This window comes from Trachypithecus francoisi, unplaced genomic scaffold (genome assembly GCF_009764315.1).
Source record: "Trachypithecus francoisi isolate TF-2019V2 unplaced genomic scaffold, Tfra_2.0 Contig01474, whole genome shotgun sequence".
In the NCBI taxonomy this organism is placed as follows: domain Eukaryota; kingdom Metazoa; phylum Chordata; class Mammalia; order Primates; family Cercopithecidae; genus Trachypithecus; species Trachypithecus francoisi.
The window spans coordinates 16,035,758-16,053,432 of record NW_022681435.1 but is presented as its reverse complement, the minus strand read 5'-3'; the positions used below and the strand labels follow the sequence as shown (position 1 = coordinate 16,053,432).

The 17,675-nt window shown below is 36.0% G+C and overlaps 2 protein-coding genes and 1 long non-coding RNA gene across 5 annotated transcripts in view; 2 read left to right on the top strand and 1 right to left on the bottom strand.

Annotated features, from left to right (window-relative positions):
* Positions 1-6,545, top strand: part of CD226 (CD226 molecule) — a 125,006-nt gene extending 118,461 nt beyond the window's left edge. The window contains exon 6 of the mRNA XM_033175463.1: positions 6,337-6,545. Coding sequence (XP_033031354.1) covers positions 6,337-6,358 — 22 coding nt within the window. The 3' untranslated portion in view covers positions 6,359-6,545. The remainder of the gene's footprint in view (positions 1-6,336) is intronic.
* The window catches only part of DOK6 (docking protein 6), a 429,154-nt gene that overhangs the window by 9,637 nt on the left and 401,842 nt on the right, over positions 1-17,675 (bottom strand). The gene's annotated exons all lie outside the window — the stretch shown is intronic.
* The window catches only part of LOC117062211, a 29,829-nt gene continuing 20,036 nt past the window's right edge, over positions 7,883-17,675 (top strand). Inside the window, exon 1 of the long non-coding RNA XR_004428259.1 lies at positions 7,883-8,025. This is a non-coding gene — a long non-coding RNA (uncharacterized LOC117062211). The remainder of the gene's footprint in view (positions 8,026-17,675) is intronic.

Below are 17,675 nucleotides of genomic sequence, written 5' to 3'. Positions count from 1 at the left end.
AAAAATGAAGCAGGACAGAGGGGGGAGGAGTCAGAGAGTTAAAGGATGGGTTAAGGTAGTGATTAGGGAAGAAGCTGGGAGAGGGGTTAGGGGTGGGACCAGGGGAAGGGGCTAGGGAGAGACTGGGAGGAGTTATGGGATAGACTAGGGGAGGGGCTAAAGGAGGAGTTATGGGAGGGGCTAGGGAGAGACTAGGGGAGGGGCTAGGAGAAGAGTTAGCGAGAGACTAGGGGAGGAGCTAAGGAGATGAGACTGGGGAGAAGCTAGGGGAGGAATTAGGGAGAGACTGGAAGAGTTGGGGAGAGACTAGAGGAGGGACTAGGGGAGGGATACGGGAGGGGATGGGGAGGAGCTAGAGGACGAGTTAGGGACAGACTAGGAGTGGAGCGAGTGGAGCTAGGGGAGGAGTTAGGGGAGAATCTAGGGGTGAGGCTTGGGGAGGAGTTAGAGGGACTAGGGAAGGAGTTAAGTTAAGGTAGGGGCTAGGGAAAGAGGAGCTAAAGGAGGGGCTAGGGAAAGAAGCAGTCATGAAAATAACTAGGGGAGGGGCTGCAGGAGGAGTTGGGGAGGAACTAGGCGATGAGTTAGGGGAGCAGCTAGTGAAGGGATTAGGGAAGGGAGAGGAGCAGGGGGAGACTCTAGAGGAGGGGCTAGGGGAGGGTTTAAGGGAGTGGTTAGAGGTTAGAGGTAGGATCTCTGGAGCTAGAACACCAGGTATGTATGTTGCCTCTGCTACTTCCTAGCCTGTAACCCATCTTAATGGAATTACTTCATCTCTTGGTTTCTCAGTTTCCTTGTCTAAAAATTCTGGATGATATAGTGGCACTTAGCTTCTATGATCCTTTTGAGTATTAAATCAATGAATTAATCCATGCTAAGTGCTACCATCATGTCATGGTAGTCTCCAAGCAGGATTGGTAACTAGGGAGGTCAGCAAAGGCTCCCTAAGGAGGTGGCATTTTGGCATGATGAAATGACGAAGTTCTGATACACTAAGCTGATATGGGAAAAAGCACTTAAAAGTTTTGATGATTTTGCCTCATCTTACCATTGACTCTACATGATAATTCATAGTTTCTGTAATTGGAGACACTGGCATTTATCAGCATAAGACAGCTAGAAAGTCTAATATTAAGATAATGCTCCTGGCCTTGGTTTTGTCCTGTTATTTTTTAAAAAGTTTTAGACATATCTGAAAGAGAACAAATGCTGAGGCATCTTTAATTCACACTACTTGTGGGCTGAGAACTGGAGCTTAAGTTGAAAATTCAAAATAGACTTTGCCTATTAACACGGTTTTTTAAATCCTAGAATCTTAGATGTAAAAAGTCAATCATGCGATTAACAATCATCTATTAAAATAATTCAAGGCTCCACAGGAAAGACAAAGTATGGAAGCATGACTTCTAGAGTACACATGCTGTTCTGAACGATGGTCAAACACAGACAACAATAAACATCAAATCAAGAATCCATACAGCCAGTGCTATGCCGGGTCACAGAAGACAGCCAACGGGGCTTAGAAGAACAAGTTATAAAACTGTACACATCACTTCAGTCATCACAAATAACTTCCCCCGCACGGTGTGCAAACTCCCCCACTACCATGGGCTTTTGAAACAGACAGACTTGAGTTCTTCCATGCCTTCTGGAGCCTCATTTTTTCTGCATGGGGAAAATATAGTTTCCCAAGGTATTTTCAGGATTTAAATGAAACAACATACAGGAGACACCTAGTATGACAGATATGCAATAAATGTTAATTTTTTTTTCTGCACTAAAGGGGTGATATTCTTGCACTTTTTTTTTTTGCTGAACACCTATGCTTTCTCCACCATCTCAATATGCTGTCCCTCACTGGTATGGTTCAAATTTGTCCTCCAAAGTTCATGTGTTGAGAGCTTAATTTTCAATGCAACAGTGTTGGGCAGTGGGGCCTAATAAGAGGTAATTAGGTCATGAGGGCTCTATCATCATGAATATGTTAATTTCATTGCCACAGAAGTGGGTTATCACAGAAGTGGCTTTGCTATAAAAGTGAGTTCTGCTCCTTCTTGCTGTCTCATCCCGTCTCTTGCCCCTCAGCCTTCCACCAGAGGATGATGCAAGAAGAAGGACCTCACTAGATGTGGGCCCCTCAGTATTGGACTTCCCGGTCTCCAGAACTGTAATAAATACATTTCTTTTCTTATTAATTACCTAGTCTGTGGCATTCTGTTATAGCAACACAAAAAAGACTAAGACATTCACTATGACATACTTAGAATATTTTCCCCCTCAAGGTCAGCATCGCTTTCTTCACCTCTTCTGTGAAGAAGTTCTAGTCTAATTAGAATTTGAATTATGTTTTTTCTTACTGCAACCATTTCTTTACAGATAATTCACAAATGATGCTATTTAATACATATTACAAAAATAGCATACCTCAATCAGTACTCTATACGTGAAGGTTTTGTAAATGCTGTCTGATTTTGGCAACAATGAGTATGAGAATAAAAGAGGGAAATAATTAAGCATTTTCAATGTTCATTTGAATTATGCCCCTAGGCAGTGTTGATGGAAGCAAAACAAAATAAAAATCAACTTTGTGGCTTAAATTAAAAACCTGATGCAACAGACTTGCTCATCACACTATACAAGGACTCTAGTTAAATGTTTCCTAAACTTTTCCTCCAGATCACCCACTGAAGACAAATAAGGCCAATATGTACCTTTGGAATCTGAGGGATGCTACAATTTAAAAGCAATAAGATTGTTAATGGTTATTGACTTATTTTAAAAGTCTTCTTACCTTTACTAATCTATTGTGTATTCATGTTTGTTTTAATAGAAAATACTATTTTCTACCCATATGTCTAGGTAATGTTGACAATCTAGGGGGAAAAAAATATCACATTTATCTCGTAGTTCAAGTATACTCTGAAATGGCACGTGTACCACCACACCCACCAGTTTCTCACTAGGGTATGTATACACGCCCTGGAAATTTAGTCCCATTCCATCAATAAGAAAATATATTGGCTACAGAGACCATTTGAAAAATTCGCTTCATTCTGCCAAAATTATATGACTCTCTAATTCCAGGAACTCAAGACTATCACACAATAAAAGCAAAACTACTCTAGTCTTAAAAAGAAGTTTCTCTGCTGTATCATAAAAATCCACACTAGTAATGAACTAGAAGGAGCACAAATTCAGTAGAAAACAACAATCAAATTGAAATGCAAAACCAAAGATTCACATTATGAATGGAAGAAAAAATGGAGACTGACAGCACATAGTGAATATCTTCTCCTTCCTGAGGAATTAAGAAATGCGTTGTTGCTTACACACAGTTACCAACAAGGGTTCCCTTTTGGCTAACCTCTGAATTTTTATCTTAATAACACTGATTTTATTCTTGATATACACTATGAAGGAAATTGTTTTTGTAGAAAGTCAGAAAGATCCCAAAGCATAAAACTTGCAGTATTAATTAGTAAAAGACAGTGGGCCTGGTAAAGCTTTTTAATAGTTTGAATGTATGTGTTTTATTACTTTGTTAGAATCTGGGGGAGATAAAAGGGTATTGTCCCTATAAATAACAAAACAAAACAACAAACAATGTGTTAAATAAGTAACAAAGTCATCTGATGAGGACACAAGCAGCCCAGAGTCAAAGCATTAACAGTTGGGCCTAGATAGACACGGAGGAGACCCTGTCATCTTTAACAAGTAGCTTCTAGTCATTAGAGGAAAAAGGAGCGGGCAGGCTGCAGACGTAAGCATAGATGGAGGGTGGAGGACAGAATGGAAGGAAGGACTTGCATACAGAAGACAGCCCATTTATTTCACGGGCTCTGACTGCAATGAGTTGGGGGCCAGAAGCTTCTTATGGTGATATGGTTAGGCTTTATGTCCTTACCCAAATCTCATCTTGAATTGTAATCCCCAGGTGTTGAGGGAGAGACTTGATAGGAGGTGACTGGATTGTGGGGTTCGTTTCCTCTATGCTGTTCTTGTGATAGTGGGTGAGTTCTCATGAGATCTAATGGTTTTATAAGTGTTGGGCAAATTCCTGTTTTGCTCATTTGCTCTCTCTTGCCTGTGGTCATGGAAGACGCGACTCTTCCTTCTGCCATGATTGTAACTTTCCTGAGGCCTCCGCAGCCATGGAAAACTGTGAGTCAATTAAATCTCTTCTCTCTATAACTTACCCAGTCTTGGGTATGTCTTTATAGCATTGTGAAAATTGACTAATACATACAGAGCATCTAATAATTGGGCAGTTAAGTAAATGTGAAAACCAGACCAGAAGTAGAAGCAACCCAGGGCTCTCTACAATATCTTGTAATAAATCAACTTATTATTTAAATGTATATTTGTATATTTTTTATTAATCTATTACAGTTGCATATATTTTGAGAGAACACATGATGTTCTGAAACATGTATAGAATGTGTAATGATCAAGTCAGGGTAATTGGGATATTCATCATCTCAAACATTTATCTCTTTTTGTGTGGTGGAGTTCTTCTCTTCCAGCTATTTTGAAAAATACAATAAATTATTGTTAACTATAATATCTACTATATTATGGAATATTGAAACTTATTCCTTCTAACTGTATTTTTGCTTCCATTAACTAACTTCACTTCATCTCCTTTTCCCCCTTTCCCTTCCCAACCTCTAGAAACCACCATTCTACTCTCTATCTCCATGAGATCCACTTTTTCAGCTCTCACATATGAGTGAGAACTTGTATAGTTGTCTTTTTGTGCCTGGCTTATTTCACTTAACATAATGACCCTAGTTCCATCCATGTCACTGGAAATGACAGGATCTCATTCTTTCTTATGGCTGAATAGCATTCCATCATGTATATGTACATTTTCTTTATCCATTCATCTGTTTATGGACATAGGTTGATTCTATATCTTGGCTATTGTAAATGGTGCTGCAATAAACATGGGAATGCAAATATCTCTTTGACATACTAATTTCCTTTCTTTTGGATATGTACCTAGAATGGGATTGCTGGATCATATGACAGTTCTACTTTTGTTTTTTTTGAGAAATCTCCATTTTATTTTCCATAATAGCTGTACTACTTAACATTCTCACCAACACTATGTGAGCGTTCCCCTTTTCCACATCTTTGACGGCATGTTATTTTTTGTCTTTTTGATAATAACAGTCTAAGTGGGGTGAGATGATATCCCATTGTGGTTGTGATCTGCATTTCTCTAATGATTAGTTATGTTGAGCTTTTATATATATGTGCATATATCTGTTTGCCACTTGTATATCTTATTTTGAGAAACGTCTATTCAGGAGTTTGCTTATTGTTACATTTTGCTTTTTTTGCTACTGAGTTGTTTAAGTTATTTGTATATTCTGGTTATTAATTCTTACTCAAATCAATAGTTTAGGAATATCTTCTCCCATTCTTTAGGTCATCCCATTGATTTGTTAGCTTTTTTTCCCTTTGCTGTGCAGAAGCTTTTTGGCATGATATAATACCATGTGTCTATTTTGCTTCTGTTTCCTGTACTTTTGTGGTCTTACTCCCCAAAATCTTTGTCCAGACCAATGTCCTGTAGCATTTCCCCAATATTTTCTTTTAAGAGTCTTAGGTATTAAATTTAAATCTTTAGGTTTTAGGTATTAAATTTAAATCTTTACTCCATTTTGAGTTTTATATGTGGTGAAAGATGGGAATCTAGTTTAATTCTGTGTATAAATAACCATTTTCTTGGCATCATTTATTAAGCAGACTGTCCTTTTTTTAAGGTATGCTGTCAGCATCTTTGTTAAAAATGAGTTGGCTGTTAAGTGCATGGATTTATGTCTGGGTTCTCAACTCTTTCCATTGTTCTGTGTTTCTGTTTTTTGCCAGTACCATGCTGTTTTTGTTACTATATCACTGTAGTTTAATTTGAAATTGGATAGTGTGATGTCTCCAGCTTTGTTCTTTTTGCTCAGGATATCTTTCGTTATTTGGGGTCTTTTGTGGTACCATATGAATTTTAGAATTGTCTTTTCTACTTCTGTGAAGAATGTTATTGGTATTTTGATATGGATTGCTTCAAATCTGTAGATTGCTTTGGGTAGTATGGACATTTTAACAATATTTATTCTTCCAATCCATGAACATGGAATATCTTTCAATTTTTTTGTACTCTTCAATTTCTTTCATCAGTATTTTGTAGTGTTCCTTGTTGTAAAGATGTTTGACTTCTTTGATTAAATTTATTCTTAGGTATTATATTTGTATTAATAGCTGTTGTAAATGAAATTGTTTTCTTTATATTTCATAGCCATTGTGAATGAAATTGCTGTCTTTTTTTTTTTTCAGATTGTTTGCTGTTAATGTATAGAAAAACTGCTGACAGGCCATATGAATAATGAGATTGAAGGAGTAGTAACAGTCTTCCACCAAAGAAAAGCCCAGGACCTAGTGGAATCACTGCTAACTTTTGCCTAATATGTAAAGAACTAATACCAATTTTACTCAAACTATTTCAAAAAATTGAAGAGGAGATAATACTTCCAAACCTACTCTATGAGGCAAGTGTGACTCTGATACTAAAACTAGACAAAGATAGAAAAAAAGAGAAAACTACAGGCCAATATCTCTGATGAACATAGATTCAAAAATTCTCAACAAAATAGTAGCAAATAGAATTAAACAACACATTAAAGACATCATTCACCTTAATCAAGTGGGATTCCTCCTCAGGATATAAGGATGGTTTAACAAGCAATAAACATGGTACATTACATCAACAAAATCAAGGACTAAAACTAAAACTAGATGATCATTTTAATAGATGCTATAGAAGCACTTGATAAAATTCCACATCCCTTCATTATAAAAACCCTCAATGAATTGGGTATAAAGGGAACATATCTCAACCGAATAAGGGCTATTTTTGACAAACCCACAGCTAATATCATACAGAATGGGGAAAAATTGAAAGCCTTCCCACTAAGAACTGGAACAAAACAAGAATGCCCACTTTTACCACTTTTATTCAACATAGTGCTAGAAGTCCTAGTCAGAGCAATTATGCAAAAGAAAGAAATAAAGAGCATCCAAGTTGCAAAAGAAGTCAAATTATCCTCATTTGACGGTGTTATGATCTTGTATTTAGAAAAATCTAAAGACTCCACCAAAAAACTCTTAGAGGTGATCCATAAACTTACTAAAGTTGCAGGATACAAAATCAACATATATTAATTATGCTTAGAAATACTAGGACTTATTGCCAACATCTTTTCTATAAACTGTATCTGATTTTTATTCAATTTGTTTTCATTATAAGTCAAACCAGACTATTATGGTTATTGTTTGATCATTGTGCTCTCCTAGAGTGCTTCTGAAATTCCTCTGGAGATCTCAGGGTCTCAGCTTCGTGACCTTAAATAGATTTGTTGGGGGTGTTCAGGCTCATGTTCAGCACATTTGAGAAATGGGGAATGAAGATCAATGGTTTTAATCCATAAAGACAGTGATGTAGAAAAGCCATTAATATAATAACCGCTGTTCACTGAGCATATATTTCATGTAGATCCAGTACTAAGTACCTTAGAAATCATATTTTTAAAAATCCTCATATCAACTCTGTACAGTGAGATTGCATATTGTGATGGCTTTTATGTGTCAACAGGAATTGGTTGAAGAATGCCCAGATAGCTGGTGAAACATTATTTCTGAGTGTGTCTGTGTAGGTATTTGAGGGGAGGTTAGTATCTGAATCAGTAGACTAAGTAAAGAAAATCTGCCCTCACCAATATGGGCGGGCATCATCCAGTCCATTTGGATAGAACAGAAAAAGGAGGAATGGCACATTTTCTCACTGTTTGAACTGAAACGTCCATTTTCTTCTGCCCTCAGACATCAGAGCTCTGGGCCTTTGGACTACGGGATTTACACCATTGGCTTTCCTGGTTCTCAGGCCTTCAGACTTGGACTGTGTCACACTACTTCAGGTCTCCAGCTTGCAGATGGCAGATCATGGAACTTCTTGGCCTCCATAATAAGGTGAGCCAATTCCCATAATAGATTTCCTCTTATACATCTATATGTATCCTACTGGTTGTATTTCTCTGGAAAACCCTTACTCATACACATATCTTCGCTTTACATGTGGGAAAAAAATAAATTGGAAGCCTAGAGGTATTTAGCAATTTGCCTAGCACGACAGTGCAGAAGAAGTCAGACCTAGGTTTCCTGGAAACAGAAGCCAAAGCATTGCCTTTAACACGTTCTACGTTTCCTTATAGAAGCCCTTTAAACACATGGATCACTTTAGGATACAGCACAGTTTCAGAGAAGAAGTAATATTAATTTTCACAACTCAATGCATTAAGACTTGGTTCACGTACCTTCAAAATCATGAAGTGTGTTGCTGAAGAACAAAAAACAATTCAAACAAGTAAAGCTATGTCTTAGTCTGCTGGGGCTGCCATAATAAAACGCCACAGATTGGGTAGCTTCAGCTACAATTGTTTTCTTGAAGTTTTATAGGCAGGAAGTCCAAGATCAAGGTGTTGGCAGGGTTGCTTTCTTCTGAGGCGTCTTTCCTTGGTTTGCAGATGGCCATCTTCTTTTTGTGTCCTCACATGGCCTTTCCTCTGTGTGTGAGCATGTCAGTGTCCTAGTTTCTTTTTCTTATAAGAACACCAGTTGTATCAGATGAGGTTCTACCCATATGACCTCGTTTTACCTTACTTATCTCTTTAAATATCTTATCTTTTTTTTTTTTTTTTTTTTTGTTGAGACGGAGTCTCGCTCTGTCGCCCAGGCTGGAGTGCAGTGGCCGGATCTCAGCTCACTGCAAGCTCCGCCTCCCGGGTTTACGCCATTCTCTCGCCTCAGCCTCCCGAGTAGCTGGGACTACAGGCGCCCGCCATCTCGCCCGGCTAATTTTTTGTATTTTTTTTAGTAGAGACGGGGTTTCACCGTGTTAGCCAGGATGGTCTCGATCTCCTGACCTCGTGATCTGCCCGTCTCGGCCTCCCAAAGTGCTGGGATTACAGGCTTGAGCCACCGCGCCCGGCCTAAATATCTTATCTTTAAATACAGTCATATGTGGGTTTGGGGAGTCAACCTATGTATTTTTGAGGGGATAAAGTCAGTCTGTAACAAGATAAAAATCAAAATGAATCAGGAGACATTAATTCATGACATCTTTTCTTTTTCTAGGGATTTTTTTTTCTTCCAGCTTCATTGAGGTATAATTGGTAACAAAAACTGAACATAATTAATGTAATACAACTTAGTGGGTTTGGACGTTGGAACAATTATTTTCTTGGCCTTTACTCTGGGAGGTATTTGCACTTGTTTGTGAAATTATATAATTTGGCTTAAAATTACATACAATGATTAAATATGACATGCAATTTCTGATTCTTCAAATTGTCAAAAAATTATTTTTTAATTTAATGGCTGTTATATGGCACTAGGTTTCTGATGTAAACTGTCATACTGCATTGCGCTAATTTACATTCCCACCTAACGGATATAAAAGTACTTTCTTTCTTAACATTAGAAAGATAAGAATATTATTAGATTTTTAAAAATCTTTTTTCCAAGTTGAATACAAAAAATTGCATTTCATTGTTTAGTTAATTTCTTTTTTTTCCTACATAAAGTATTTAATTTTTTGTGGTCAAATCTGTCTTTGTGTTTTCTAGGTTTTGTGTCTTGATAACAAGTCTTTCTTCACTGCAGTAATATTAAAATGTTTTCTCCTACTTTCTTCTTAATACTTTCATACATTTCTTCTAACTTTAGCTCTTTAATTCATTGGGAATTTATCATGGTTCTCACCCTAAATTAAGGATTCCTGTATTGTGTAATGGCTAATAGTATAAACTCTAAAAAAAAAAAAACTTGGTTTGACTTCCAGCTCCACTACTTACTAGCTGGTGACATCCAGAAAGTTCTTTACTCTTTCCCTCAAGTTCCTCAGCTGTACAATGGCAATCAGGATAGTTTCTACTAATAGAATCATGTATTAAATGAGTTAGTACATAATGGTACAGAATAATAGTATATTACAATAGAGTTAGGTTTTATCCTATTTAGAATTTTAAAAAACTGCTCTTTGTTTCCAGTGTTTTAAGCTTCATGATGAAAAGCTGTATTTTTTTTTTTTAATTAAGGAACCAAAGTCTCTTATTTCCAAGAAATATTTGGAATTATTAAAATAATTTCTTGTTAATTATTTCCTTCCATTTCTCCGTTTTCTCTCCCTCTTTTCCACCTCTATTCTCTTTTTCTGGATCATTTCTTAATTATATATTCAAGTGCTGTACTGATCTGGTGCTTTTCTAATCTTGTCTATTTTCACTCTCCTTTTTGCTGCTTTACTATGTGGGAGATTTGTGATTTCTTTAACCTCATCTGTGAGATTTACGGAATTAAAAAACATTCTATTACCCAAATGTTAATTTGTAAAGGCTTTTATTCCCCTTCTCCCTTCACTCCCTCCCTCTCCTTTCTCTAACATTCATACATTATATATATAATATATTATAAATATTATGTATATATACATTATATATATTATATATATAATACATCAATGTATTGCTATTAATAATGGGACTTTCCTCTCAAAGCTGTGGTTCTTTTTTGTTTATCTCGTAAGTGGACATGCAACTATTCTTTACTTATATCTTTAAAACTTAGATCGAAATATTTGAATGGGAAAACTGCGTATCATTTAATTTTACGTAGTGCTCAGCCCACAGTTATAAAAAGACTGGTGGGTTAGCAACAATATCCAAACACTAAAAAATAGTGAATATAACGTAGTTTATAATAATTTGATTTGTCTTGAAGATGGTTTAATTTGATTCAAATGGAATTATATTTTAATAGCTATTTTATAAATTCTCCGTAATAAAAATAGTCTTATATATCTAATTTTAGTCAGTGTAGCATTTATTTGTTTCTGTTGCTTGCATTTAATTTCTCTTGTATTTTAATTATAGTAATTACCTAGTGAGATATTAATTTTCTACAACTGCGATCTCTTTGCAAGCTTAGATGAATTCTTTATCATTAGCAAATAGATAATTCATTTGAATAATTATGAAGTTTATAAGCAATCTGTGACAGACAGTAAAATGGTAAATGTTAAAATGTCATAATCTAAGTGAAAACATTATATAAAGACTGGAGAATACATGAAATAAAAATTTACTAATGTTGATTAACAAGAGGAATGGGAACATATTTCATAATGAAAAATTCAGGTATTTAGTTTTTAAACTATAAATATTTCATTGCTATTTTCAAAGGCTCAGTTATAAACAATATTATATTGAAGTATCTTTGTTTTCATTTCTGAACATATTATTAGAGAGTTTTAATAATCAAGGAACTATTTAGGATGATGAAGTACAGTATTTCCCGTTTAGATAGAGATCTGAACTATAAAGTGAGCTATTTAAAGAAATTTACTGGCCGGGCGCGGTGGCTCAAGCCTGTAATCCCAGCACTTTGGGAGGCCGAGACGGGCAGATCACGAGGTCAGGAGATCGAGACCATCCTGGCTAACACGGTGAAACCCCATCTCTACTAAAAATACAAAAACTAGCCGGGCGAGGTGGCGGGCGCCTGTAGTCCCAGCTACTCGGGAGGCTGAGGCAGGAGAATGGCGTAAACCCGGGAGGCGGAGCTTGCAGTGAGCTGAGATCCAGCCACTGCACTCCAGTCCGGGCGACAGAGCGAGACTCCGCCTCAAAAAAAAAAAGAAATTTACTGAAACACCACATTAATGTCCTATAAATCAATAACAAGAATAATACATATAAGTTTATAGTCCTTAAATGATATATTAAGAAAAAACTTGAAAATTTTGCTATAATCTTTTCTAAAAATTTAGATGAGTGCAAGAAAACACATTTTCATGAGAATGAGACTTCTCTGCACAATATATACTTAAAGATTTGTTACAAAATAAATTTTGAATGTTATGTACATTTACAGAGGAGTCAGTATGCAGAAAGTTCAGACTACACATGAGAAACATCATGAAATTATTTAAAATTTACTATCAGGCATTCATATAATGTAGCACAATTTTATTCTGTGGAAGATACAAGGTTAAGCTTGCATTTAGTCCAAGGACTTCTGAAATGACTTCAATGAGATGTGTTAAAAAATTTGCTTAACTTGATAAGGATCTGAATTTTCAACTTACTTTCTAGAAGTTTAATATATAATTATGAAAATGAATTACTAAAGAAGAAGTTTGCCTAGGGCTTTTCTTTCTGATAACTGATTAGATTGATTTTTCAGAGATCTGGGAAGCATTCTGATCATCAGGAACAAAATTTTGACTTTTTATGTTTGTAAATATTCCCTTTGTCACTCTTATAAGGCTACAATGCCCAAATGGTCATGGCTTTAAAATTTTTATGTTTCACCATTATGAATTAGGCCCAAATCCAAATGGCAAGTAGAAGCAGATGAGATTGGGAATGGAGAGGGAACCAGTCATGGAAAGTTTGTTATACTCTACCGAACAGATTGGATAATTTTTTCTAATAGGTGATAGGAAACTTTTGAATGATTTTAAGAAAGTGAGTGATTGGATCAGATTTATGGTTTGGAAGCTCACTCAATGGGACTACCAAGTAGCTGTTTTCAACTCTGTTTCCACCATACTATATCTGATGGGTAACAATTTATCCCTAGATCAAACATTTTTTTAATGCAAGACTAGTACGGAGATAAAAAGAAGCTTCTGGTTTTATTTGCATTTCCCAAGATTTAGTAACAATTCTCCATTTTCTGCAGCAAATTAGTAATCCTCTAGCATCCAATAGGATAGCTGAGAACTGCGGACATAGATCTATATAAGAATGGGGACAGAAGGGTTGGGTATGGTAGGGAATTGAGAAAGTTTATTCTTACTGAGAAAAATCTATAATTATTTATTGCAGTTAAGATCATGATTCTAAGGTCTGAATTATACAATGAATAAACCATGCAATAATTTCAGAGCCTAGAAATCTGAAATCTAAACAATTTTCTAGTTAGTAACACCTCCTGGACTGGATATTGCAATATATTTCTACTGTATTGTAACCATCCCAATAGAAAGTAAGAGATCTGAGATTCATGAAAATGGAGTCAAGATTGTAGGAGAAAGAAGGAATTTTCTTGACATTCCTAATGTTTTAGGAGAACACTTTTCTAGGTGGGTTTAGCAACTCTTATTAGCCATGGTACCACTCTACCAGCGGGCAACAATAAAAACTGTCATCTTAACCCCTTATTAGTCTTTAATTTTTAATTAATTGGAAGAATATATTTGAGATATATTTTTATAAATTATTTTTCATATTAAATACTAATGGTTTTGGCTAAAAAAAGTATGTTTAGAGTAACTGCTACTTTACAATATTCTGGTCCATGTTCTGATGGAACTGAAAACCTGCAGGATAGGGAAAAGGCTGAGAGTATAGATGCCAAGGCCAGTCCTAGCACTTACCAGCTTACTTTGGGTCAAATATAATCACATATCAAGTAGCAGAGTGCTGGGCTCATGATAATACTGAAAGGTTAGTGAGCACTAAGTGTCAGATTTACTTAATCTGTCAATTTACATTGTCAATTTACTTAATCTACCTGATAGGTCTATAGGAGAGGTGCTCTTATCCTCATTCTTAGATGAGGACACTGAGGTACACATACAGTAACGGTGGAACTCAGGCTACCAGCTAAAACTCTTCACTGACCCCCAAAGTTAACACTGTCACACAGCACAGTGGTTGGGTGGTTGGGGAAAAGGACAATATTTTGCAAATAAAAGCATATTTTACAGGCAAAGGTGCAAGGCAAGCATCATGCTTTTTTTTTTAATGCCACACAGTTACAAGATTTTCAAAAGAGCACAGCATAATCTGAATTATTTGTATTTCGTATGTACTTGACTATGAGAATATTTTTTCCCAAACATTTGTTATCTCTTTATGTTTTACTTTTGTTTCATAATTGTGAAAGTCAGAAACATTAGTGTTTCTGTTTTGTTTTATGGGTAATAACCATTTAATAGAATAGAAAGTTAAATCTTGAATAGAAGTTATGATTGATAAACCATTTGCAATGTTCTTGGATTACATTGATGACAGTGGGTTGGCTAATGTTCCTAAATTCACCCTGTGCTCTCACTACTGCAGTAGAAGATAAGAGTATTTTAATGCAAACCATGTATGTTTACATAATTAATAACACTGACTTAATGCAAATTGGTAAATCATATAAATTAAGTTTTTCTAAATCTTAACTACATCAAAGACAGAAACAGTTTATGTTTGTTTGAGTCTTTTTGTCTCTAAGCCTGCATGCAAGTCTCTATACCTCTATCAAATTTGAAAAAATAAGGAAATAGATAAGCATTAAATAACACTAGAAAGAAATTTAGGAAAATAGTTTGAATTATGAGATTTTTCTAAGTACAAAAGCAGTTGAAGTTGAAATGAATGGTCATTTGTAATTTTTCAAGACTAAGACTAAAAGAATCATGCCCTGGGTATAACTCCTCTCAGTCTTAACTTCATTCAGTCCTGCAGAGCCTCAATTTAAAGTGGCTTTCTCTGGACAGAGCGGTACCAATCTCCTTTATTAACTACCATTTGGGTGTTCATTAACACTTCAGCCTGGATTCAAAAGGGGTCATGACAGTGAATGGGTTTGAAGTGGTTCATGAACTATTTTTGTTAAAAAATTTAAAGGACACTGGGTGCAGTGGCTATCACCTGTAATCCTAGCACTTTGGGAGGCCAAGGTGGGAGGATCGCTTGAGCTCAGGAGTTTGAAACCAGCCTGGGCAACATGGTGAGACCTCATCTCTACAAAAAATACAAAAATTAGTTGGCATGGTGGCATATGCCTTGGTCTCAGCTACTTGGGAAGCTCAGGCAGGAGGATTGCTTGAGCCCAGGAGGAGGTTGAGGCTGTAGTGAGCTGAGATCACACCACTGCACTCCAGCCTGGGCAACAGAGGGAGAACCTGTCTCAAAAAAACTTTTTTTTTTTTAAGAAAAATAACTAGTATAACAAGGCTGTCTGATGTAAGTTTCTGTTTGCTTTTCTTGGAACACACACCACACACAGCTCAGGTTGCTAGCATCATCTAATTGATTATAACTTTTGATCTTCAGTCACATAAGTTTCTGACTTGTGCAAATGTATTGTATTTTTAGAGTAAATGCTATTTTTTTTTGTAGACAGCTCTTTCCAAATATAAATTCTATGAAATGATCATAGAAGAACCTTGATAGAGATGAGTGAAGCAACTCAAATGGGTCTCATGGGAGATAAAAGTACAGAGTCATAGAAGGAAGGCACCAGGAAGATGCTGATGTAAGAGAATGGAGAATACCCCTGCTTCACAATTAATTCCTTCGTCTTTAAAATACACACACACACACACACACACACACCTCCTTCTCCTAAGGACTCTTTGTGGTTCGAAATGTGCTTCTCCAGCCTCAGCTTTCTAGTACCATCCTGACACCCTCTGCTCTAATGGCCCTCTTAGAAACTACACGCAGTTTCCAGAAAAAGTAGGTTCTCTGAGCTGTGGCTTGGGCTTCTTTCTTGACTAGGAAGGCTCGCCCTCACACTTATTGGAACTTCAACTCCTACCATGGTAATTACCATTTTTTTCTTTAAGAATTTATCTAGGAAGCCTTACATGCTCTTCCCTACCATCCTGGCCAGCCTGAGTTGGAAGCCACTTCACCCTGTCTGTTAGCATCCTCTGCATACCTCTATTTCATCTCTCATCTCCTTGCTTTTGTCTCTCCTCTGTAAGATTATACTGAGTCAAGAAGAGGAAGCTTATTTACTTTTGTGTCTTTGGAGCCTTGTGAAATGCCAGGCACACAGCAGGTACTCAGTAAATATTAATGAATAAAACTATGAAAAATGGATGCAGCAGCTCACTCCAGTATACACAGAATGGAACACAAAATAAAGTACAGATGTCTCATCTTGCCCTGCACATTTTTGATTGTTAATCATTACCTGTTGAATCAAAGTACTTTAATTATTTAGCCTGGTCCTGACATGGGGAAATGATAATCCTTTATAAAATAAAAATGTAAAAATACTATAAAGCTAAATGTGATTGTCAATGTATGCTATAGGTATAAGTGTGAGAATAAGGAAATTACCATTTCTTTTTAAAAAACTTTTATAACTTTATTATAACCCACTGGTCCCAACAAGTATAACAATTTAAAGTATTTTTAAAAAATCTAAACAGATGTAGATTTAGAGAGAAAATGAAGAACGTTTACTGATAGACTGTTCTCCATGAGTCTTTTGCCTTTCTGCATGTGTTGTGAGCAAAGGCAATGACTGCCTTGTTCTGGATTATCTTTCTGAGGATATGTCAAGAAACATAGGCCTTCAAAGGTCTTCCTCTGAAGCCAAAGGAAGATTTATTTATTCCAGTACAAAAAAGATAATGTCTTTTTCTGGGGGAAATGTCAGGCTGGATTATTGCCTATTATAAAACATTGGGCCTCCCCAAACTTGTAGTTTCCCTCCTGTGATACAACTTACTTCATGTACAGGTGCCACCTGAACCTTTTGGCATCATCTTGTGGGAATTGGGATTCAGGAGACCATCAAAAAGGCTCATACTTTAGTTAATGCAATTGCTGTGAGTAATAAACTGCCCATTGTCTCTGACCCAGCAGTATCATGTCTTCTGCCAACATCCATGAAACTGTGGCAGGCTAATTTGTTAGTTTACAAGTAGGGTACAAATTTCAGGCCCTTCACAGTTCTTGACAATGTCAATAAGTAGTGATATTTAACAATTCCCATGCTAAAGATGGAGCCTTCAAAATTTTTGCTGGATTTGACATTTACTCATTATTTAGTAAGACTCTGCTAAGTTTCAGTGCCATCCTTCCTTGATATGAAATACATATCAAGTCTTAATTAGATAATTTATGTTACAGTGACCAACTGGATAGTTTCATAGGGAGAGCTGAATAACCTCATGATATATGAGAAAGAAAGAATGAATACAGACAATTTTTTTTTTCGCTGGAGAAAAGAAAATTAGGTAAGTGGCCCTCTTACCAATAAAATTCACAGGACCGAATTAAACTATTAATCACAATTAATTTCCAGCAAAGATAGTTCAGTTACCTGAGAAGTGTTGTTTAAATTATTTCTCATAAGACACATAGAGTTTTGTTGTTGCTATTGTTTTGATGGCAATAGTTGTCAAAGGATTTTTTTTTTTAAATAGCATGCTATCAACATAAATATGAAATGGAAAAAAATCAGAGAGCTCATGTGATTTTCACAGGGGAAAAATTACTTTAGGACAGACACAAAGAAGAGAAAATGAATGACTCCTGTGGTTTTAGAATCAAGCTTTTATCCTGTTAGAGCCATTGTTAAAAAGAGTGAAGCGTGTTTTAATTCTGAATATAGAAAATTGTTCTCAAAGATTTGCTGCCCCATAAAATTGCTCCAAGAGACTACTGCTATACCACAATAGGGTACTTTTAAAGATGGAAAATAAAGAGATTACAGGGTAAATAGCCTATAATGATGTGTGTATTACTCATAACGGTGATGGTTAACATTCAGAGGATGATTCACTAGAGAATATATCTCTTATCAGAATTCTTTTGTTAAGA